At 44.5% G+C, this 24,919-nt stretch overlaps 1 protein-coding gene across 1 annotated transcript in view; it reads right to left on the bottom strand.

The window, feature by feature from the left end:
• RAB11FIP2 (RAB11 family interacting protein 2) overlaps positions 1-24,919 on the bottom strand; it is a 110,771-nt gene that overhangs the window by 39,432 nt on the left and 46,420 nt on the right. Inside the window, exons 2-3 of the mRNA XM_085603063.1 lie at positions 8,966-9,411; positions 5,340-5,829 (exon numbers count right to left, since the gene is read on the bottom strand). Coding sequence (XP_085459189.1) covers positions 5,340-5,829; positions 8,966-9,411 — 936 coding nt within the window. The remainder of the gene's footprint in view (positions 1-5,339; positions 5,830-8,965; positions 9,412-24,919) is intronic.

Raw genomic sequence — 24,919 nt, 5'->3', positions numbered from 1 at the left:
CCGTACCCTCTTGCTAGCCAGGCGCTTGATGGCATGAAGGGCTTCCTCAACGGTCAGCATATCCCACTGGCACGCAACAGTTACCTATTGGGCAGACTGACTCTCTTTACTTACGTAGAGAAGAGGCCTGGGTTCTACGCAAGCACCCCATTGCAGCCCTATGGGCCTAGCTAGTATTCTCCTTTCAAAATTGTACCAAGGATGACCCCAGACACCCCACACCTCTTACAAAGCTGTGACCCGATCTCGCACACTAACAACTCATCGCTTCTCTAGTTGTCTTTGCATCCCCTCTTCTTTGGTCTTGAACTCCTTTCAGGGCCTTCTCTGTGCATCATGCTGGACCCTTGACAATCACTATCGATAGGTGGTGTGGGAACCAGTAAATGAAGCATTGTTAATCCATTAAAAAGCCAGCCATTTTCCCCTTTCTTCTATGCAATTCACCCAGGCTTGTAGATGTTTAGTTTCCTCATATGTTGTTACTCTTCATTCGCACTGCAGTATATTGCATGCTTTACTGTCACAGACTTGTCTGTCTCACTTTCTGCTGCGTCACCATGATTGTTCACAGACTAAGGGCCTGATTCCAATTTGGCAGTGTGGGAGCGGGCCAAAATGTCAGTGCCCCGCTGCCACACCGCCAAAGTCGACCGACGCCCACTCGCCAGATTCCAAGTCATTTCGTGTTCTGGCAGGTGGGCGGCGCGGCAGTGAAGTTCAAAGGCATATATGTGAGCCTTTGAACTGCACCACCGAAGGATCGCCAAAGCAAGTTCCTGAACTGCATGGACCTTGCAGTCCATGCTGCACAGGAACTAGGGTGCATGCACACAGGGTGGCACCACATGTGCCCCCCCTGCATATATCTCCAGTCCCTGAGGCAACAGGGGGCTTCATTGGGCCCCCTTAATTTCCTCACTGTCAGCATTTCTGAGGCATGAGCACTGCCATGAGGCCACTGGGGGTAGGAAACTCGTAATATGCTTGGAGGTGCCGCAGGTCACCACCAAGCATATTGCAGCCTCAGACCACCGCACCACTGCCAGGGATTGCGGATCCCTTGCGGTTGCGGCAGTCCTATGGCGGTCCGACTGCTGGAGTCATAATATGGCAGGTCAATAGACTTTAGTCACGTCAAATGTGGATCGATACTTATGACAGCTCGTACATTATCCCTGGACTGTGACCTTTGTATGTATTTTGTATTTCTCTTGCTTTCAATAAACAAAAACTGCAATAACTGTTTTAATTAAAAAAGGAAAGGGGGCTCTAATAGCATCACTATGACGTGTTTTGTCCGACTCCACTCTATACGTTTGAACCACAATCCACCTTATCAAAAGAAGTTGCTGACAATTGAAGAAATGTCTACTTTATTACTCAGTTTTAGACAGTTCTATGGGTACGGCTTTCTTAAGTGTCAAAAGCCTCTAAGTAAAAGATAATTATTTTGATATGCAGATGTCCCTTTACGGAAGATTTGTAGATTTAAAGTTTACAAAAATATATATTACTGATTGGAAATGTTACTATACAATTGGTACCCAATTGGTACCCAGTAACGAAGCATTATGTGATTGGGAGTTGGGACAGGTTAAAGGAGAATTACATTTTCTATGTACTTGTCCTTTTTAGAAAAATGATTACGCATAAATGGCTCAACCTTTCATTGGTGTAACCAAGAAAAGAGGGGTTGCTGATATGCAAATGTAAGGATGGGGTTCTGTTTGGTTGCTGCACAGAACATTACCCAGAAAGATCCCAGAGAAGACCACATGTCGATAAGAGTAGATCACTCTATACTTTTATTCTGTATTTTCAAGAGAAGGGGGGTATTTACATTTGTTTTTAAGTATTGTTTTACCCCAAGTGAATTGCGATTAATGTATGCGTTGTAAAAAGGCATTTTAGATTTTTTATAATGATGAATTGTTTGAATGGGTATGTTGAGGCGAAATCCAGAATACACATAAAAAGATAATGAACTTCAGAGTCTTTTATTGATTGGTTCTTTTCAAAACTAGAATGGTGGGTTATCTACTGTTACTCGTCATCTCCAGAAGAAAAAAAAAATCATATTTGTACATGTTTTGATTTTATTCCGGAAAGTAGTTTGTATGGTCAAGTCTACTCCTGCTCTTCAACATAGGGTAATCATTTCCATTTTTCAGGAAGTAGACACTGCCTCCCAAAGGTCCAGTTTTGTCAACAGACGCTACAGAATCTGGGAAGAACAAGGGCACATGGCAGTGCCTAGGCAGACCTGGTCAGTGGCCCAGTGACAAATGCCTTCTATCGGGGCAGCAAACTTCCAACCAGCACAAAACAACCAGCTCAGTACAATGTTGGTATTCTGTTTGAACCCAAAACAACCAACACAGATGTACATAGTGTTTATACTAGAACATATATACACCATATAGCAAGGGACGGACTGGGACACAAAATAGGCCAGGGTACCAAAATAGATTGTCCCCTGTTAGCGAAGCATATAGCTAAAAAAGTGGCAATATCAAGGAAATCTACAGTAAAAACCGGCACGCCTGGCCAAAAAAACGGTCCACAACTGCTGAAAAAAACGTCCCACATACTGATCTGTCTGACCAGTCCATTGGGCACTGCCTGATTGCCCTATAGGCCAGTCCGACCCTGTGTATATAGCCTGGCCCAAAAGAAAAACAGTAATATTAAGAGCAGGGAACAAACAAAGGTTTGCATGTTATGCTGGTTGAGAATGCAAGTTTCATTCAGTATTGCAATTACTGTTACACAGAAATATCTGAACGGCTTGTCTTTTTTGATTGCACGAAGCAGCGTTTCCTCCTCAAACTCACAATTTTCCCTAAAAAACTGTCCCGAAATGCTCAAAGCGGTGTATGAACTTGGAGACGTTTTGATATTTGTAAGACGTATCCAATCTTACTCCAGATCATGGACTCATTCAGTTTTGGAAAAGGGAGGTCTATCGGAATTGTAGGCTCCTCGGCTACTAAGAAATCAAGTGCAGCAAGGAAAAACACTGCATAAAATACACGATACAATGGAGATGTAACCTCTGGGTAGGCTTCTGAATACAATAAAACAACTCAACTACTTTCAGAAGCAAAGCCTTCCAAATATACACTAAAAAGGAATTATGAAGTACTGCGCAGGCTGTAACCGAGAAAGGTGGTACCTGCTCCCAAAACGTGTTGCTGCGGGCACACTGCTCCTCTGTAGACGCAGGAGAAGCATTTAGGGTGGGGTAGCTGAGATGATCAGGACACCAACAAAAAATAAATTAGCACTGTTAAATGTGCTGAAGGCTTGTCAATGTCTGCTTTTCACTCTAGGGCTCTGTTCAATGAAATGTATAACACACCACACATTTGTCAAATGCGAAAGAAAACACGGGTTTCCTTACAGGAGAAAGCTCCAACTGAATTGATCACTTTTACATGTCCCACGTTTTCATTTTACCTTCCCGACCAGGACAAGGATTAGGGGTCAGACCCAAGCGGAGGTGACGACGAGCTTGCGGCAGGTAGCTGCCCCGGACCAGACCCGTCACCCAGGGCGGTCGAATGGCAGGCAGCCCAACGCCCTCGTCGTCAAGCCAGAACCCACTGGAAGCCCAGGAGCCAAGAACCCTTCCGCTGTGGACAGACTGCCACATTCTGCCATTCCAAAGGCACATCCGCGCGCTGCTGCGTGCTGGAGTTCGCTGGCATTGCCCTTCCTGTGAACTGGGTCGAAGCCCCCCCCTCGCTCCCCTCTACAGAAAGCACAAGAGACCTGGCCAGCAACCCTTCAGCCTGTGCCCTGCACCCGTCTGCCAAGTGCCAGTCTGCAGACAGACCGAAGGTGTGTCGCATCCTGTGGCCGCTGCTCCCTACCGGGCTAATTACCAGGCCCTCACTGCGGGTCAGACTAATTACCTATCGCCAGTGTAGGGGAACCTCATTAATAACGCACCCGGCATCTTCCACAGAGCTTCCAACAACACCTTCAAATTAAAGATGCTTCCTCCCTTTCACACCTGTCAGAGCCTGCAAATTGGGAAAAGTGCACAAACGGTCCCTCGGCCAATGGGTGGGCGTCATCTGACAGACGATGGCATGCTTTAATATCCTCGGGGGTCTTGAACCCAGCGATCTTCCTTATTTGCTCCGCATTTCAGACATCCTCTAGGGCTGTCCTTGCGGGAGATGCATAGAGATGCAAGGTTGTGGGTATCAACAGAGCAGAAACTAAGCAACAACTGGTGGAAGGGCAGGCAGGCGGACTACATGGGCTAATGCGTGTTATGATCTCCCAGTCGCAAGCCTTGGGATGCAGGCTAGGACTGAGACTAGAGAGCATGGCGACAGTGATCTGTAGAGGAAGCGACAACACAAGTGTTTGGGACAGAGGTGTGGGGTAAGGAATGTGAGTGACTTCTTTCAAATGACAGGAACAGTAATGTGAGGGGACCGGGCCCAGTCATGTCGAAGTGTGAGACTACATGGAAGTGCATGGGGCCAGTGACGCAGAAGGGACACCTCAAGCAGGTCAGTAAGAAAGGACACTCAGTCATCAGTAAAGTACATAGAACTAGTATAGTTTCAAAGGCGTGAGACTCCATTCACGTACAGAGAGTCAGTGTTAGGATAACGAGTCAGACTCAATCCACGTGCACAGGGCCATTGATGTAGAAGTATGAGATATTAAGGACTATGGGTCCAAATGGATGTGGTTGGAAAGGGCTGAGGTGTGTGGGGCCAGAGAGATGGGGGAAGAGGGAAACTACATAACAACATGTAGCCAGAAGAAGGTGGTGAGACTGTGTTCACATAGCAAACGGTCTATAAAGGAGTAGGGCATAATGAAAAGTACAGGATACGGATTGTATCACATTTTAAATGGAGCAGAGCCATTGTGTTGTGCTAACATACCTGGCTTCATTAGTGTTTACGTTGGCAATTATCTGAGAACAGGCCAGGCTCCAGTGAAGTGCATGGGTCCAGTGGTGTGTGAAATTCTTAAGTGTCATTGACGTGGGAACAGATGAGGTTACGCTATTATGGAAGCACGTATGTAGACTTCATTCGTGGAGCAGGTGCAGTGGAGGGCAGGGATGTGAGGTGCCCACTGCACCCTAATTATAGCGGTCTCCACTTCCAAACCATAGATGTCCAATTTACTTGCCTGCCTTGCGTCTAAGGCACCTTTGCTATGTCACTGCATACAGGATGATTTTAGTCACTATCTTGTAGCAGGTCATGCGTCTACTGTGCACAATGAGTCCTTTTCATGTTCTCTCACTGCAGCAATCAATTCTAAAGCAATGTCTTAGGCCAAAAACAGCGAAAACTCACCCAAACCTGGAAGACATGGCCCCGCTGATCTTGAAGTTGGTCGAAAAAGGATTTGTAGAGTCATACTCTGCACTGCTGGACCGGTTGTCGCCAGAGAAGCCAGGTGATTTGCTGCTGTTGGAACCGTCTGACCCACCATTGCTGAGTTTATGCTCCAGCCTCTTGCCCTCTTTCTTTCCAGTCACACGGTCAGTCACACGGTCAAAGAGGCTGGTTTTCTCCTTCTTCTTCAGCTCCTTCTTGGCCTCGCCAGGTCTGGAGAACCAGCCAGCAGTTCCAATGTCCCCGTCCCACGCCTCTGGACCATCTTCAAAAGGATTCCGCTGCCTTGGCAGTGTGGCAAACTTCTGGGGCAAAGCAGTGCTGCCATTGGTGAAAGGATCACTGTGGGATGACGTGGCAGATCCAGGCTCCTCGGAGGCACCTTCAGACACACTGATTTTAGATGTGTCAGCACTCAATGTCCTTCGGTGAGGAGATTTCAGATTTCCTGCAGAGTAAAGTGATCATTAGTATGGCATTTATTCATTGTTAAAAACGAACAATGCGGCTGACCAATGTTCAGTACCTCAATTTCAAAGTGAATATAAAAGTCCTTGATCTGTGCACACACGTCCGGAGCTCGCCGCACTTTCGCTCCACTGAGGATCAGATACCCAAATCTTTAAAGAAAAGGACGGTGCACCAGAGAATAAAATCAAAAAAGCTTCCAATTTATCCAAATGTATCCTTTATTCTTTTTTCAATCTTTCAAATTCAACCACAGCCAACGCGTTTCGTTCCATTGGAACTTCATCAGGGCTCTATAAATAACAGTAACTATGAAGTTGCAGCAAAAGACCCCCTGGACAAAAGCGTATCCAATGGTCTAGGATACCGGCCCACAGACCTCCGCAAAAGGTGAGCAATACTCAAATCAAAAATGTAGTTGTAATTCAATGAGCTGGTTAGCGGAGATCTCCGAATACGAAGGGTACGCTAACCGTGACAAGGAAGGACGGCCACGACATTGTTTTGTCAATATACAGTTATATATCGGGTTGAGCTAATATTACCAATCGAATACAGAGGATTGTGGGCCGATACCTTATAGAAATGGACGCCATGGTGCCATATGTACCAGCTCATTGAATTACAACTACATTTTTGATTTGAGTATTGCTCACCTATTGCGGAGGTCTGTGGGCCAGTATCCTAGACCATTGGATACGCTCTTGTCCAGGGGGTCTTTTGCAGCAACTTCATAGTTACTGTTATTTATAGAGCCATGACAAAGTTCCAATGGAACGAAACGCGTTGGCTGTGGTTGAATTTTAAAGATTGAAAAAAGAATAAAGGATACATTTGGAAGCTTCTTTGATTCTATTCTCTGGTGCACCGTCCTTTTCTTTAAAGATTTATGGCATTTATTCATGTTGTGTCGTGTAATGCGGTGTATAGCACGCACAAATTAAAGTGAATCAGTTTTGGCATGGTAGGAATTATACAATTAGACTAGATTTATTTATTTACGGAGTTTTAGATAGCGCAAATTTGACCCGTCAGGGTATAAGAGCGCTGCACATATACTGAAAAGATCATACATTCATACATGAGAAAAAAGCAAGAAGACATATGTAGGAAGCAATAAAAATACAGATATAACTACAATATACCAATCGTCCTGGTAGTTACTTAATAGTTTTATAGGTTGTTCATAATAATAATAATAATAATAATAATAATTTTAAAAAAATAACACGACTAGTTAATTTAAAAGTAAGCTGCAACAGCTTCATTATTGAATTGGAATGAAACATTATCTTAGGCTCTGGAACGCAAATAGTAAACAACCGATCCACCCTGTTGCTTTATCCCGATGTCACAAAAAACACTTTCTGTGGCGTTGCCTTGCAGCTAAACTGTGTGACAGGCAGTCGTTCGTGTTCGGTTATTTTTCTTCAACCAGCCAAGTACGGAAGTAGAGGGCCACACAGGCCCTCACCCAAGAAAGTGCTATAAGGAGCGACGAAGGCCGACCTCCTTTCAATAAAAGTGCTCCTTATGGCACCATTCACATTTGAATTTTTCAGGTATTGTTTTTTTTTTATGCTGCTATCTCCTCTAATAATGTATTCGAATGTTTGGAACGATGTATGCATGAAGAGGATGGTGCACAAGTGATTTTGAAGCGCAGTAGCCTGCATTGTTGCATGAGTCCTTGAGCCTTGCATGGTTTCTGGTAATGTGGAGCGTAAAAATGAGAGTGAGACTAAGGGTGAGCGAGCAAACAAATGAGCATGTAGGCTAAATATAATGAATTTATGGAGGTTAAGTAAAATTACAATTCGCCACCTGCCTTTATCCCTCTTCTGTAGGGGCGCAGCTTTGAAGGGGGGGTGTGAGGGGGTGGGTTGTGATGTTACACCCCCCAATACATTTATTTTTTGATGGGTAGTTGGGTATAGGTACCTTCAGTCTGGTATGGTGAGGTTTTTGCATGCCCACCCTGCTAAAAACACACACACACTCATCCCTGTTTTGAAAGTCCTAAAAAATGTTGTCTATTTCATAAAATATTGTGTTTTTTTCACTTGGTACCCCTACCAATCCGCATTCCTCTTCCTTTCCACTGCCCCTTAAGCCCCTCTCATGCGCCCTTCTTGTCCTATAACGTACTTTAAACATGATATGCCTGCGTGATTGTTGGGACATCTGTAGCTCACATCCCCCCCCCCCCCCTCCCCCCCCTCCAATGTGACTGACCAAGCTACGCCCCTGCTCCCCTGGCCAAACTTACAGAAATCTGGAGCCCCTTGAACGTGATGCTGTAGGTGGCTGCCTAGTATTTCCTTGCATAGCACCAGGTCTGTCAGTGGGGGAGAGAGTAAGTTCTTTTGAATAGACGACACTGCTAACCATCTCTCGGTACTATACCAGCTGGATACTAACACTCTCCAAGAAGGAGAAGATAATATCTATTGGCATCGTTTCTACAGGTCTCGAAACTCTAGAAGTGACCCATCAATTTATGATACAGAGATTAGGGAGAGGATGCTTCTGCAAGAAGTCGTAGGATGTGACATCTTCTGCCAGAGACAGTGCATGAGTGGCACATTTTTTGGAAAGAGGAAAGTGGTCTTTACAAATAGTGTGCTTATGCAGTGGCGTAATTGTCTAAATCGGAGGTGCCCTGTGTGCATGAAGGAGGTCTGGAGTCTAGCTGGGCTTTGAGTTTCACCACTCCCCATGCAAATTAGTGTCAAAGGTTAGAAGGGATGACATTTATTAATGAGCTAAAAATAGATTCCATGTGGCCCACACACGCTGGTCTCTCACAGGAGTTAGTTCGCTAGTATTCCTGACTGTGGCGTGCAGCATATCTGGGACAAAGTCATGGGTCAGACCAGTTTTGGTATCAATTTGGTAGCCCCTTGATGTTTCCGGTGCAGGCCTTCATAGCTAAGACATCTCCTAGGGTTTTTTTGGACCACTGCTTTGTACCAGCTGGAAAGAGTGCCCTGAGCATCCACGATATGTACACGCATTTAAAAAAAACTGCAACAGATGTGCAAAAAGGCAACAATAATGAGCCAATGTGACAGTCTGACCAGCGTAGGACGTTATATGAAAGTGCTCTTACTCACCGCTGTCCTCACCAGAGATGACAGAGTCTAGCTGCCGCTGGATAGGTAGGCTCTGTCCAACACCTCCAGGCCTGGACCCTGGTGGGACCATCAGATCTGACATGGAGTGCGCTGCAGATAGCCGCTGCGGGCCCAGGAGGAAGGGTTTCCGGGGCTTGGTCTTTGACTGGGGTTCAATAACAGGGTCAAGTGGACCCACTAGGCTGGCATCGGGTGTGGAGCCACTGCGGCTGGGAAATATAGCGGAAGAGGTGTCTGAGAAGGTGCCATCATGCTTACGGAACTTCACCTTATCCTTGAGCTTGGAAAAGGGTGAGCGGGACTTGTCCTTCATGGACAGGTCAAACATGCTGGCTGTCATGTTGTTCCTTACAAACTGGATGCTGGCCTTGATCTCGCCACGGTCCTTTGGCTTCTTCCCTGGTTTTGACTCGAGCTTGAACCATCTAAAACAGAAGAGAAAATAAAGGTCATACGATCTAATTTCAGTGTCCAAGCAGTACAATTTCAATAATACAGGTTGCAGTATTTCCGTTTTAAACTCCCATCTTATAATGGAACACAGGTGTTGGGAGCGGAAGTGATTTTTCCAGGTTCACCATTTTTTCTGTCAAGTGAGTAAGGTGGGATTAGAACGCAGGTATCCAGCTAGCACTAGGCCAGATTTCTCTTGTAGAACACAACTCTTCCACCCTCTTTTTCTTGATTTAGGAACATTAACAATTACTAACGTTGCAGAGTTTTTGCTGCAACCCTTGAGTGAGGTCTACAGTGCCCCTTGGAGTAAACCCCCAGGTAGTATCCTCTAAAAGGACCTTTAGTTTATCAACAATTGGGCATTATGAATAATATAATGGCTAGTTGATAACCCTGCTCTAAGAATACATGTCTGTAGGACTATGGTTCTCCAATACAGAACCAGTCCATGACCATTGACCCTTCACCTTGCTGGAAGTGTAATACCCTTAAAATGGGAAGAATCGCATACAGCTGACTTTGGGCTGGCATATACACCTCTTCCTGTCCAATCAGAGTTCCTCAGATTGCCTAAGAAACTGCCTGAAAAAATGTTGCCTTTCTCAAGTGGCTAGTGGCCTAAAATAAAAGACTGATTGTCATTGATTGGGTAGCTCGACCCGAATTCAGGACACAGAATTAAATAAATAATACTGTCCCCCTGAAGTCGGGACTTTGACTAGAAACACCTTCATAAACTGGGTTGGCATTAAAAGTGACTTCCTGCACGTGGGGATTTGCTCCCATACCTCAGCTGGGAACAAGCTTGGTGAAGTTCTTCTAGACCCTACCGCAGTTGCTAGTCAATGGAAGCATCCCCCATGAAATAAAGATGGCAGCGTAGACCTAAAGCCAGTCTATCCTGAAACCATGAAATGCATCAACTTCATGAATTGTAGCAAGCCATAGTGGACAGCTGACAAGACTGACTGAGGATGTTATAAAGTGCAGGTGAATAGCTCGAAGTAGTGACATCACAATCCATCAGAGCTGACGGCTGCTCTTCACTCGTCCGTACAGATTCTGCAGCACACTAGCCCTTATCAAGGAGGCCCTCGCAGCTGCTCTGTTAATGATCACCACAACCCAAACGCCACGTATACTTTTGCCCTTAAGAAGTTCATTGCTATGAACAAAACGCGTTGGCTGACAATTTTCTACATTTGGATTTTCACAATAAAAGACTGTCTAAAGACAACTTGCAAAAGACTGTGATACTTATTGAAAACAACTTTCTTCACATATAAAAGGTGGTGCACCACTCCACTCTTGGGCTCAGCTCTAAGTAGTGACCCTGCCTGATGGGCATGCTCCTCTTCTAACACTACCTGCGTAGCTTAGCTGCCAAGAGTAAATCCCACACCTGTACGCGCTGAGCAAATCCTGATTCCGGCCCCAGCTCCACTCCCATCTAACCTCTGGAAGAAATTGTTACGGTCCAGCCATCAACGGCCCTACACCAGATGCAGATTTTCACAAGAATTAGGCACACTAATGTCCAACCTTCTAGCGGCATTTCTAATCTGCGATGCCACAGAAGCAGTAGGCAGCCTTTGGCACAGTAAAAACCCGACTGCGAGGGACAAGAGCTGAGATACAGTCCTCAGACCCTCTAACAAGGACCACAAAGGTCTTAGCCCAGGGCACGTGAATGGAAGTGCAAAATATTTCTATGGCTATTTGAAATAAGGATATGAGCCATTGTTGTCGCCTGGTGCAAATGATCCTTTTGTGGTACAAGAGTAGAAAGACAGACAAAACGCAAAAAAGAAACCCTATTCCAACTCATGGGGATGGTGACATTAAATTACCCAGCTGCCCCAGCCCCATCTATAACCGTGAGGTCTGAGGTACCATAGCCTTGGTAACCACAGCACCATAAAACCTTTAAAGAAATAAATACAACTTACTAAAATGTTCAAGGAGGAAATCATTATCCAACTGCTACTTCTTTAAAGTAACCGAGAGGCGATTATTCTTTTTGCCTCCAGCTGTGCCATTCTGAAATGTTGTAAAACTTTGTGGCTGACCTGCTGTAATCCACCTGACATGTAAACTCAGTGGAGGAATTGCATGTGCTTTTGTGATGCTGTGCTAGCCTGTGAGTGCTACCTGAAGGTAAGAAGGGTCCATTTAAAGCTTATGTTTGGGGGTATTTCATCATACCCGGAAATAAATGCAGCCTCAAGTACTATAAGGATGGACGGGTGTCATTGCTCCCCTTCTCCCCCTCATTCTCATTGTGAGTGGTCGTGTATGCTCGTGACCGCTCGCGTTGCGAAACTGACCATTCGCGTTGAGAAAGCTGCCGCTCGAGTAAAAATCTACTCGAGGGGCAGAAAGGAAGAAGCGCCCGCTTGCGCTGTGCATGGTGCAGTTTGTGATGACTGCACAGTGCAGCCATCACCTTGCACTGAAAATCACAGCGAACTGCATTTATCTAACGCACGCCGCCGCTTGCGGAGCTCCGCGTAGCAGAGTTTTTTTCCAGAAGAACTCCGCAAATTCTGCCCAGGCTAATTGGTAATAATGATGACTGTAAAACGGAGACAGTCCCATTGGAGAAGTTCCAAACTAAAGGGGCTAGGAGTACATGGTCTGGCAGAAGTGTTTACTCTTTTGCATTAGGATTTCTTGTAACGATGGAAGTGGTGGGCCAGGCATGGAGGCGATTCTTTTTTTCCAGTTTGTAAATGAATACAGTTGTGTCAGCTGCACTGACCTTTAGCATTTTATAGTTGTAGGAGAGTTCCGCGATTTAAGATTGCTACGGTTTTGCTTAACATAAAACACAGGCCATGTACAAAGCCACTGTTGTTCACATCAGCAGACCCATGGAATCTTTTTTTTTCAAATGCCTATAAATGTGTAGATTCATTTATTTTATGTAATTTTAAGTCACAGAGCATAAAACCCTACTTCATCTTCTATCTTGCAATGTGCATTTCATCTTGCTTTTGAGCTGCCCATGGGCTACTGCCAGTACAGTGAATGGAGTTTGACTCTTTGTTCCCTTAGGTCCTGTAGTCTCTGTGGTTACACAGACTTAAAGAGCTTGTCTGGAATCACAATTGCATTTGTTAGCTAGCAACAGAGGGCAGATAAAACTGGCAGCTGCCAATCAACTGAATCTCTAGTTACTGATTTGCGAAAAGAGGTTACAGGATAGTATGGTTTGCAATTGTTGTTTTTTATACTACAGGAAGTGTTCTTAAAGTGATACATGGAAAATTAAAAGTGATAGATAAAATGCTTGAATTAATCTCAGCCACTGGTAATTATTCTGGGCCTCATTCCAATTAATCATTTTTTGCCCACTAAGCCACCTCAGATTAGTCAGAACCATAGGCAAATCAGCCTTGGTGCTGCTTTAATAGGAACAATCCAGTCAAACTGCCAAGCCAGGTCCTCTCCGAATTGGAACAGAAGCAACGTTGGAATAGCTGTCACACCAAAATTGTGTTCAGCCTACAGCAAAGAGCCTCACTGATATGACGAGTACCTCAAAAAGTATTCTGAGAAATCATTACTCTGGCTGAAAACGTTAAAAGGTTTGGGAGCAATCATAGACCAAGAACTTACAGAAATATTCAAACAGCAGTTTCTTCCAACAGTATACATTGTTGAGCCCTTTCTCTCTCCTTGACACTAATGACAGAGCCTCAGAAGTGTGAGCAACCCCTAACTTGTGCCTTCATTTTTGTAATTCCTTCCAAAGATCCTAAAATACTGAAATTATAGTAACCATGGCAGCTATGAAATACTGACCATGTTAGAGAAGTCAGGAAGGCATTACATTGGCTTCCAGTCGCAAATATAACAGGCTTCAAAACAGCATGCATGGCACATAAATACATTCATGACCTAGATCCCCTCCAACCTGAAAGATAAAATTAAATTTACACTTCACCAAGGGATGCAAGATGTGTGAACCAAGTGCATTTAGTCATTCCCTGAACAAAATTGGCCACCAAAGGAGGAATGAATAAGCATCCCTTGGTGCATTGCCATTACATACAACAACCATCCTTCCGATCGAGCTCTGAATAGTTCCCTCTTTTAAACTCTTTCAAAAGGCATATTAAAGCGTGGCTATTGAGGATCTTCTTTTATGCAGACCAGTCCTTAGGGATCCCATACTCTGCAAGTGTTGTCATGACATGTTTATTGCATACACTTTGTCACATGACAAAAAAAATTGCATCCACGACTTCAGTCTAACCCTTACATTACGGGGTAATTCTATGTAAGTGGAAGTGGAGGGGTGCATAATAAATGTATAACTTAAAGTAGTAGGCGATGTAGTGGATGCCATATTTTTGTAGGTTGCTATTGATCATGTCAATATAGCGGCATTTAACCAGTGCTAATGACTTGCTGAACCAATTGACTGGGAGGTTCTCTTTCATGTTGTCCTGAGACCCATCAGCATGTGCAAGTGTTTTAGTTCTAGCAGACCTCCAACACATTATTGCATTTTTTGGGACTGGTTTCATGTTGGGGATGCTTGACGATGCCGATTTACATGTCAAACATCTTTTATATTGGGTATTTGCTAGTAGGGGTGTGTCTTGTCGAAGTCGAAATCCTTTATTCGATATTTAAAAAATATCATAAAAGTACAATATACAGTTAAAAACATAATCTCAATAAATTTCATTTTACATTGACAATAAGGGAACCATTTAACATCAAGGTATTCAATGTATTCAAAGTAGCCCTCTGGTGTGTCTCAGTCTTATTGCAACTCTGATGAAGTTCAAAATGCAAGCTAATATCAGTGGGTTCTCGACCTTTTGTAAGTATAAAAGAGCAACTTTGGCATGTCTAAACTTCATTTGTTTTAAAAACCTTACTAAAAAGCGGTGTCTGGGTACTGAATAAAAAGGGCAGAGGAGTACAAAATGAAGGGTATCCTGCGGAGACCTATTGTCGCAGCCGCAGGTACCCTTCTGCTCAACCGTAGCCGTAAAACCAAGCGGGTCAGACAAAAGATGATGTAAAAGGTTGAGCCTAAAACGGGTAATTAAAAATCTGTCTTGTGCATTATATAATAAGGCAAGATATGGTTCCATACCTTCTACTGACTTAACTGAACTATAAATACGGACTGTGGACTTGCCTTCTTCTAAGGCGGCTCTGCGTGCAATCTCTTTTGCCAGAAAGATTCTTTTAATACTGGTTTTGTGCTCGGGGGTGATTGTTGTGGGTTCAGTAAAGAGATTCTTACAATCTAATCTTATCAAAGCACCCTTTACATAACTCAACCATGGGATATCCATCCCCTTGTCTCTACCCATACAATCTCTAATTATTTGCCTACTCAGGCCGGCCTCACTATTAGTCCAAATTCTTAGCCAGGCCATAAGTGGTCTAACTTTGATCAGGTCCTCCATATATACCCTTCCCAGTTCAGCATGTATAATATAAGCTGACGTACTTTGTGGGATTTGTAAGACCTTCCTCAAAAATTTATTTTCCTCAAGTTGGATTTGTAGGGGGTTTACAAAACCCCAAACTTCGGCCCCATACGTTATTTTGGGACAACAAATTGAGACGTAAAGGTACATGACCTGTTCAGGCGACCACCTAACCAACCTACGTCCATAATTCATTATGGCCCCTGTTGATGCCACTACTTTTGCACTTCTCCCTTCCGTTAAAAGCTTAAAATTTAAGAGCCCATCAAATAAAACACCCAGATAGGAAAAGGTTTTAACCTGTTCCATTATGTGTGTTCCGATTTTATAGCAATACTTTTTACATGGTTTAGACCCTTCCAACAGTACATATGACTTGGATAAGTTAGCCGATAGATCTAAACTGGCCATAAAGCTAACAAACCCATCCAGCAAGGTCTGGAGACCTTTCGGTGTTCGAGCTAAGAGTACCGCGTCGTCGGCATATAGCAGCACCGGTACCGCTCGTGCGCCTACTCTAGGTGTATCTACATTTAAATTACATAGTGCCTGTTCTAGCCCATTTATATATAATAAGAACAGGAACGGGGCCAGGATGCATCCCTGGCGCACCCCGCTAGTGCAGGGGAAGGAAGCTGTAGTATCACCCTCCAAGTTGTAATGCACTTTAGCAGAGGTGTTCTAAGTGTTCTTAAAATAACGACCAGGCCTTCTTCTACCCCTAGTTTAATCATCAGGTTCCAAAGCTTTTCTCTGTTGAAATGGTCAAAAGCCGATGAGAAGTCCATGAACCCCATATAGATCGGCTGGTTACTTGCAATAGTGTATTTAGCTGTTAATAAATAGAGGTTCAGACACTGGTCTGTAGTTGACCTTCCTGTTCTGAAACCATATTGCAAGTCTGTTATTATATGGTGTTCCTCAGCCCATTCTAAAAGGCGGTTCAGGACAACTCTCCCCAAAACTTTTGCCGTTACATCAATTAGAGAGATTGGTCAGTAACACCGAGGGTCATCCTTTTTTCCCTTTTTAAAGATTGGGACTATTGTAGCTACAGACCAGGATCTTGGCATACCTGTGAGACTGAAATGTTTATTACTCTAGTGAGGATGGGTGCCCAAAGATCAACTTTACTTAGGTAGAGATCCGGGGGATACCGTCCGGGTCTGGGGCCTTGTTCTGCCTCAGCCCCTTGATCCCCACTACCAGTTCATCCACCGTAAATTCAACATTTGTCATCCATGGGCAAATTACCCCTCCCCCCCCCCCGGTTGCTCATTTGCATGGTTGTACAGTACTTTAAAATGGTCAAACCATTGCTCCGGAAGAATGATTGTACCAATTTCTGGTGCAACCGCGTCCTGGAAGCAAGGGTTATTTATTATTTTCCAAAATGCCCTAGGGTCTTTTCTGTCTGCAGCTCCCCGTAGGTTTCCCCATGTCTGTGATTGAAGAGCCAGTTTCCTTAGTTTGATGGCTTTTTTGTATGCTGACCTACATTGTGCAATGCACCCCTTATCTCTGGGGACATTTTTTAGGCTTTCTTTCAATTCATTGTGGGCCCTAGAACAATCTCTATTGAACCATCTAGGAGAGCATTTCATTGGCCCTGACACAGGGCATTTTAGTAGGCCATCAATGAGGTGTGCCATTGCCTCAAAGGCTTTAACCACATAGCACCCTCCAGTGAGGGATCTAAACACACCCCAATCATTTCTTTACCGTCCTCCATTAAAGATCTGTAAAAGGCATCCCCGTCCACCCTGGCCCATCTGAGCCTTCTCCCATGATCCATAGCCCTCAGTGTACTGTTTGCCTTAACACTTTTCTTGTTATTACGAGGGGCCCAGTTCTTAATCCTCAAAACCAGGGGGTTGTGATCGCTGAATATGCTCCATTCAATACCAGCCTTATTTATCCAATCCACAAAGGGAATAGAAACTGCAATATAATCTATGATGGAGCAATACCCTCTTCCCTTAAATGTTGGGGTAATTTCATGACCATCTTTAGGGCCCATCAGATCTAATGTGTGCCTAAGTGCATGATTGTTCAAAACCCTCTCTAGCTCCAACCCATCAGGGGTGTGTTCGAGGTGTGGGCCTTTTTCCACTGTACATCCGGTCCAGGCGCCCTCCATCCATCTTAGATTAGAACACAAATGACAATTTAGGTCCCCTGCTAGGATCACATATGGGGCTACTGCTGTCTTTCTCAGCGCTAGCTCAACAGTCAATAAATTATCTAAGTCTTGTATTGTTGAGCTCTTCCCGTTCCCTGCAAAAGCATTGTATACATTAATCAAGACAATATTCATTTTCCTGACTTCAAACCCAATGGCTTGTATATTAGCTGAGTTCCACTGCAAATCAGTCCACACACCTTCAAGCTGCAAGTCCACATATGTAATTAGCCCCCCCATTGGTCTTCCCGGAGCCATTTTCCGTGCGGGCACAAAAAAACACTTATACCCATCAAGATGAAAAGGGTTATGATCCACCACCCAGGTTTCCTGTAAACAGATTACACGGAATCTGCTAACATACTGTCTCCACTCCTGGTTGTGGAATTTGGAAGCTAACCCCGCAATATTCCAGGAGACCATTTCAATCCCCTCTTTCCTTTCCAATCCTGGTGAACCTATATGGGTATTGGGAGAGGGAACCTTTACTTCAGTGGTGGCTTTCTTTAATACAGACTCAATTTGGGCAACTTGTGCGTATTGTGATTGAGAGTACACCTGTACTTCCGACTCAGTAATTTTCCCCTCTTTCACGCCTACCTTGCTCCCCGCCACGTTATCCAGTGTGTGATTAGTTACAATGATATTATCCCGGGTTCTCTCCCCAACCAAATGACTAGTACCTGATTTACTCCGTATAGAGTGGTCAAGATCATTGACTGTAGGGGGAAATTGGTCGAAGGTCAGCTCCTGAGCTATTTGCTCAGCTTGACCTTTCACCCCCTGCCGTCAATCCCACTCTTCGATGAACATGAGGGGATCAAACCTATTTAACAGGGCTAGTCCGCCATGATTTCTAGATGGAGCGTATGACTTTATGCCATGGACATCCTTGCTAGTCTGATAACCCTCCTCGCTGCCTTGGCTTGCCCAATTCCTAGATAGGGGACTTGAATCATTAGTATGAAAAGACCATAAGGGTGCGGGACTAATACTACTATCGGTAACTACCGGGCCCCAGCTTAATATATAGTCTACTGTTCTGCGGGCCCGAAAATTTATCACCACACAGTCACCCACTTTGTTTTTTGCCTTATTCCCAATCCACCTGACCCTTCTTACGTGCAAAATTTCCCCCTGTTCATCCCTTGGTAATGGCCTGTTTTTGTTCAGCCAGTGCGTGACTTTGTTTTTAAGCTTGTCATGCATCTCTATTTGGCCGAGTTTTAGCTCAGAGACCCTTGTAAGAATGATGACATAAGGGGCCGCTTCTGGGGGTAAATTTAAGCATAACCCCTTGTTACCTACTTTAGTATAAGGTACCTCTCTGATGTTCTGGTTGGGGTCTTTGTTTTGTCCACCAGTGGGAGGGGGATTGAGAATAGGCGGTGGCGGGGGTCCTGTGTAACCACTCGCAGGCCCTGCTACGGGGTTATCTAGGGAGGTGGTGGGCGAGTTCTTTTTTGTTAATAACTCAGCTTTACTAAGGTTCTCCCTCTGTACAGATGCTGACTTTGTGGTCGCTGTGTCACTGCTTAAAATACTAGTCGATGATGTTAAGGGCATATTACTACCCCCTCCCTTTAGTTTTACTAATGACACGACTTTGTCCAACCTACTCAGGATTTGTTTTGTCTGGGCATCAATCAATTGCTCAAAGTATAGCTTCAAGTCACTAATAATATTTGACACCCAACCCGGGGGGACCTGGATGCCCATTGCTTGGTCCCTTATTTCTTCAGCCACTATAGTTGTTATATCATTAGTGGCCAGGCAACCTCTACCCTTTTTAGGCCTAGGTTTCTTTTTACTATTCACTTTCCTTTTACCAGTTTGAGTATTAGCCCCTTTACCCCTAGCATTTAAACTCTTGTCCGGGGATATCAGTGCAGGGGGACTAACAGTCACTGGGGATTCCAAAGCTGAGTCCTGAATTGTGAATGGTAGAATAGGAGAAGGCGAAATCAGTTGACTCAATTGGGGTGTTAATGAAAGTCGCCTCTCCGTGCGTGCAATTTCGCAGAAGACTTCACCAATGGCTTTGAGCAACATTCTATCAATTGCGGTCTGCGGCGCTGGTGCATGTGGCGGGGTCTTTAATGATTTGCTCCTTTGTCTAGGGTTTAGTTGATTCGTCGTGTTCGCTTTTGCCGATCGTGTTCGGGTTTTAGCAGACATATCGATGTTACTATAGTACCGATTTCTACGTGGATCTTTACAATAATCTGCCCTTGACCTGGTAGTCCAAGATCAACTCTTACATAACTTCCACCCTCATATGTAATAAACTCAACACAGTACCTTAGTAGGCCTTCAGCAGCCTCAAGTAGTTGTTAGAGTACTGGCCCAGCCCAGCCTCTTTTGGCCACAGACGGCCCGCCCTCTGCCCGGGCTCAGCCCGGCGCCGCCCGCGCGCGTCCCGCAACGCGGAGGGAGCCTGGCCTTTTGAAGCGCCTCCGGGCGCGCTGGTGGGCGGAAGTGGGCAGGTGTTGCAACGCCTCACGGGAGCTGTAGTCTCCCCCGACTGCGGCCGATGCTGTAGTTTGGCGGCAGGGGAGACTAACAGCGTTGCCACCCCGTCTCTAGTCGCTGCACTGGAACCAGCAACCTCTCGTCGGGTCGGCGCCCGTCCGCTGGTGAGTATAAGAGTATCCCCCGCTCCACCGAGGGAGCCTGGCCTTTTGAAGCGCCTCCGGGCGCGCTGGTGGGCGGAAGTGGGCAGGTGTTGCAACGCCTCACGGGAGCTGTAGTCTCCCCCGACTGCGGCCGATGCTGTAGTTTGGCGGCAGGGGAGACTAACAGCGTTGCCACCCCGTCTCTAGTCGCTGCACTGGACCCAGCAACCTCTCGTCGGGTCGGCGCCCGTCCGCTGCTCCGCTTGCTGTTCAGCCAGCTGCAGACAGCGAGGGAGACTTTCCTTTCAAAAAACGGAATCTCGCCGCAAGCCGCTGTCAACCACTCCGAGACCTTGATTCCTTCGCTGGAGCCTCAGAGGGAAGACACCGGGTCAGCCAACCATCCAGAACAAGTCGGACCCTCCTCATTTGAGCAGCCCTCCCACGACGCTGCCCGGATCTCTCAGCACCGACAACCAAGCCTGGCGAGCAAAGTAACCACAGCGGGGGCCGATACCAAAGTCAGGACCGAAACACCGCACCCCTCTCTTCCTTGCAGCCTGCACCCGAGGCAGCGAGCAAGCCGTAGCTGCCAAGAAATCCGCTTCTCTCCATCCCTCACGCCGCCATCAATCCTCTCCAATGGTCAGAGCTTCCAGGTGTGTCTTGTCATTTTACTATGGGAAGTCTGTGAGCTGTTGTGGACAAGGCAGTGGAGGGTCATTTTACGTTTAGGAAGATGCAGATAAAGGGCTTGGGAGAGTGTAGGTGACAGCGGGTCTTAACCTAGGGTCTGCAACTGTTTAAAAAGAATATTAGGAGAGTAATAAAGCACATACACCTAAAAACCAAAATGTAAAAGATTAAAAAGCTGCGGAAATGTGAAAGATTTGAAAGTGAAAGATAAACATTTAGTTGCGATCCTTCGCTTGATTTGTTGGAGAAGCACAAGTACAGCAAGCAAAATTTAGTATGGACATTTGGTGGCCTCAAGTGAAGCACTGGTATGCAGACAAAAAGAAGGAATGCATTAGTAGCAAAAAAGACAAAGTGATAGAGTCTAGATTATTGCTTTTTCTTTTTTAAATAAAACCGAAATTTAAAAAGCTCCAAATTTCCCATTAAAATTACAATTTCAATCTTTGTTTATTTTTCTGTTTATGAATTAAATTAAATATTCCATTATTTATGCTTTTTTTATGTATACTGGTTTCTGTATTTTTGTGTATTGTTTTTAAGTTTAATTGCTAAAACCCGGCCCCCAGCTTCAAATAGTGGTTCAGTCAGGGCAGGGGTCCACAGAAGTAAAAATGTTGAGTCAGGTTTATCACTATACACTGTAAATGCATATTAAACACAACATATATGTGACTACTCGAGTAGGCACAGGAATTTATGTTGCACATGCACGGCTGGCAAACAAAAAATAATAAAAAGATTTGTTATGTACCGTGCTTGCTTCCATACTACTGCAGTTATATAGTGCTATTAATAACAGGTTTCTTAATGTTCCATTCCACTGGTACTCCTCTTGATGTTAACCACATTGGATCAGCTTAACTGGTATCCAAAGTTTTTACCTACTGTTTAAACACATACTTCTACAGCAGGCACTTTAACCAACTTAATAATAGAAGTATATTTATATTCTTCAAATTTGCATAGCTGTGATACTCGACTTGACATTTTTTTTTTTAATCTGAGAGAGGGAAAATCAATTTGTGTTTCTAAAGCAGACAGCATAACTGAGTCTTTGCAATGCGGATATCTGGAAAGTTTATGTAGTATCCTGCTCTGAATTCAGTCACCTGAAATGTAAATGTGATTGTAGGATTTAATTAATCAGCCTTGCCAAGCAGCAACGAACACATGCGTCATATTAATGCAGTCCGTTGTCAAATTTGTATTTCAATTTTCTGAATGGTTCCGCGGTCTTAGCGTTGAGCTCACCAAAATCGGCGGCAGGCTAGTCATCATATAATGGGTGCCTGTCTGCCACCAATTTAGGGTTCTATCTTCAGCATTGTCTAAATTTCGAAGCATAAAATGGACTGAAATCCAATAGATAATAAAAATTCTATAGTCTCTGGTCCCATACTTCTCCTGATTAAAAAGGTGCCCCAATTGTGTGGGTGGGTTAATCAATCACAACAGAAAAAGTACTCCAAATGCAACACGAAGGCATTAAGGGCCAGATGTACAACCATTTCATTTTGCAAGTCGCAAATTGCGACGTTCTGCGACTCGTAATTTGTGACTCGCAAAATGGCATATACAACAGTGTCTGAGACACTGTTTGCGATTCTCAAATGGGTCGCAAGGGACCCATTGGGAATGACCCATTAATATTCATGAGGCAGGTCGCAATTGGCGACCCATTGGGAATGGCCTACAAACACAGGGATGGTGCCCCCCCCCCCCTCCATGTCTGCACTTGCTTTTTTTCCAAATGTAGCCCGTTCTCTTTAAAGAAAAACGGGATGCGTTAAAAAATTTTAAGGGCTTTAAGTGGTTCATAGGTCACCGACTCGCACGGTGCAAACAGGCTGTTTTTTTCCGTTTGCGACTGCTAAAAATGACCATACATTTGGCCCTAAGAGTTTTCCTTGGAATTTCACTCTTTGTGGCAGTGTGGGGAGCTGCAGTATTTGGAACCCGTGTCAGCTAGCACACACGGAATGGTAACAACCTCAGACATTTCTGAAAAATGGAAACCTGGAGCAATCCGGGTTGGTTTGACCTGTGTGTATCCTACCTCTTTTTCTTAAGCAGAATGCCTTACAATCATAAAATTTTGTCTAAAATGCTGTTTTTCCCCCCAAGTTTCTGACAAGGAAAGTGTGGAAATCTGCAGGAATCTACAAAGTCACACTACTCAGCACTCCCAATTTTCTCCTAATGCAAACAGTATACCACTTGCGAGGCTCGGCCAATTACTTGTGACAAGAAAGGTCCCAAAATGCAAGATGAAGACATTAAGATTTTTATTTCATTCTGGGGTTGGAGCAGCTGCGGTATTTTGTCCTTGGTTCAGTTGGCCCCCCCAGGAAAATCGACAAACCATAAATATTTTGAAAACTAGAAAATGAGGTAAGTCCCACGTGGTCTGACTTATGTGCAACCCATCACTGTTTCTAACCCAGAACGTCTCTCAAGCATCACATTTTGGCTTCCATTACAGATTTTCTCTCACTTTGTGAACGAGAAAGCTCTGGAATCTGGGGGATTCATAAACCAATAACCTATGACAGGAAGGAATGAAAATTGTGATCATATGACGTTAATATATTATCATTGCGGTCTTGTGTGGTCACTGATTTGGGCTGTTCAGTTCTCAAGCAATAGTTCTAACCATGCTCGTGGGACACAGTTTTGATCAGGAAAAGTATGGAAAGACTAGTAAGATCTTTAGTAAGGTTAGTAAGACTGTTGCCATTCACTGCATGCTTCTGGGTTTTCCCTATCACATTGTGTGGACTTTGACATTTGCAGTGCAATTTGGGTAAGAAAACATGCATAGAGCCATGCAAAACATACCACCCGAACTCCCTTCAGTGTCTACTTTTCAGAAATATGTGAAGTTGGGACGTGCCCCATGGTGTCAGCAGACTGTGAGCCCAAATACTCAAGCCACACCCCGGTTGAAGTCACCACTCAAAGAATCTGGGTGCCTTGTCCTATACAGAAAGCACATACATACATGCCAGCTATAAAAACACCCAGGAGAAAAGTGAGAAGGCGGAATGGTGTAAAATGCCTCATTGACAAGTAACATGAGTATTACATCACAGATACCAAAATCTCACTAGTGGTATACTCATGGCATTTCCTCTCTTCATTGTTGAGCGTTATTTTATTCACTTGACTATCTGAATGAAGTTGTGTAGGAACATAGCTCCTCGCCCACTTAGTGTGGCATTTTTCATCATCGGATCTTCCCATTTAGCAATGTGGTACTTCCTTTAGTGCCATGAGCATGGAGATTTTACAGGTAGACCTGTATGCATGTGTTAACAGTATGAAGGTGTTGTGATATTTCAGTCACTCCTACCTTGATCACCTGATTTCTACCTACATGAGATCCAATCAAAACAAGTCTAGACTAAGGTTTCACTATCTCTTCATGTCCCTGTCTCACTCTTAATCGTGAGTAATACTGCACAGGCTTACCTTTACTAACTCCTCCCCAAGGCAGCCTGAGTAACCTTAGGAGGACTTGTCTTTCTTATGCCATTAGAGCACTCACCATGATTAGCAGGAGACCTCCGTGGGTGAAGTTTGGCTCCTGACCGGCAATGTGACTGTCAAAAATGCAGTAAATGACTGTCAAATTCAACTCTTCGTACTTTGTGATAGTGAAATGGGGGTGTCTAAAGACACTTGCATAATAGAAAGGTTACCAACTTAGATGGAACAATTTGAAGGGCTGCATAGGAACGTGCTAACTCAAGCTGATTGCATCACCTCAGTAAGTTTCCCAGAACGTCACTTTTGTTTGGTATAAAATAAAGCACTCTGGAAGGCACAGGCCTGGCTTAGATGGATACCGGAGACAGTACAAGTCTCCTGCCACTTTCTTTGCCAAGTACAAACTTTGAATTTGTGATATGGCTTACTTTTCTCTGTTGCAGGGTTACAGTCCTGCCAAATGTTGGTCCTGCAGCCTTGCAATGTCCTCCGCAACTGCTTCTACAGCAGTAAGACCAATGATACCTGGCCACTCAAAATCAAGGAAGGAAATCAGACTTCCCGTGGCAGTCTGACGACAGACAACATATGCATTGTACGTCGTCAAATAGATGAGATCAACAACAAACTTCTTGTACTATGTGCGAGTTTTAGAAGTTGCATAATATGGTTGAAGTAGTAGGTCAGTTTATCAACTTCACTCATGTAATCGGTATAATCAAGAATACAGTTGGGCTTTGCACTCGGTCAACTGACCTTTGATCGTGACCAGGGAAGTGCTTTCATGATGAATTGTAGTTGGCCATGTATATCCCACCTGCCTGAGAATTTCACACCTATCAGCGATGCAAGGCAAAGCCGTGAGCTTTTTGTAGGTTTTTTTTCCCAACAAAAACAAGCTTATGAGGAAAACATTTGCAGTTACTTTGAATTCACCCACAGGCCACAGTGCCAGCATTGTACAGCTCACCGGACAGCTGTATTCCTGCAAAGAAATTTTTGACATAAATGTTATAACTTTATGAAAGAGTGA

Source organism: Triturus cristatus, chromosome 1_2 (assembly GCF_964204655.1).
Source record: "Triturus cristatus chromosome 1_2, aTriCri1.1, whole genome shotgun sequence".
NCBI lineage: Eukaryota > Metazoa > Chordata > Amphibia > Caudata > Salamandridae > Triturus > Triturus cristatus.
Note: the sequence above shows the minus strand (reverse complement) of the source record. Positions and strands in the feature narration are given on the sequence as shown.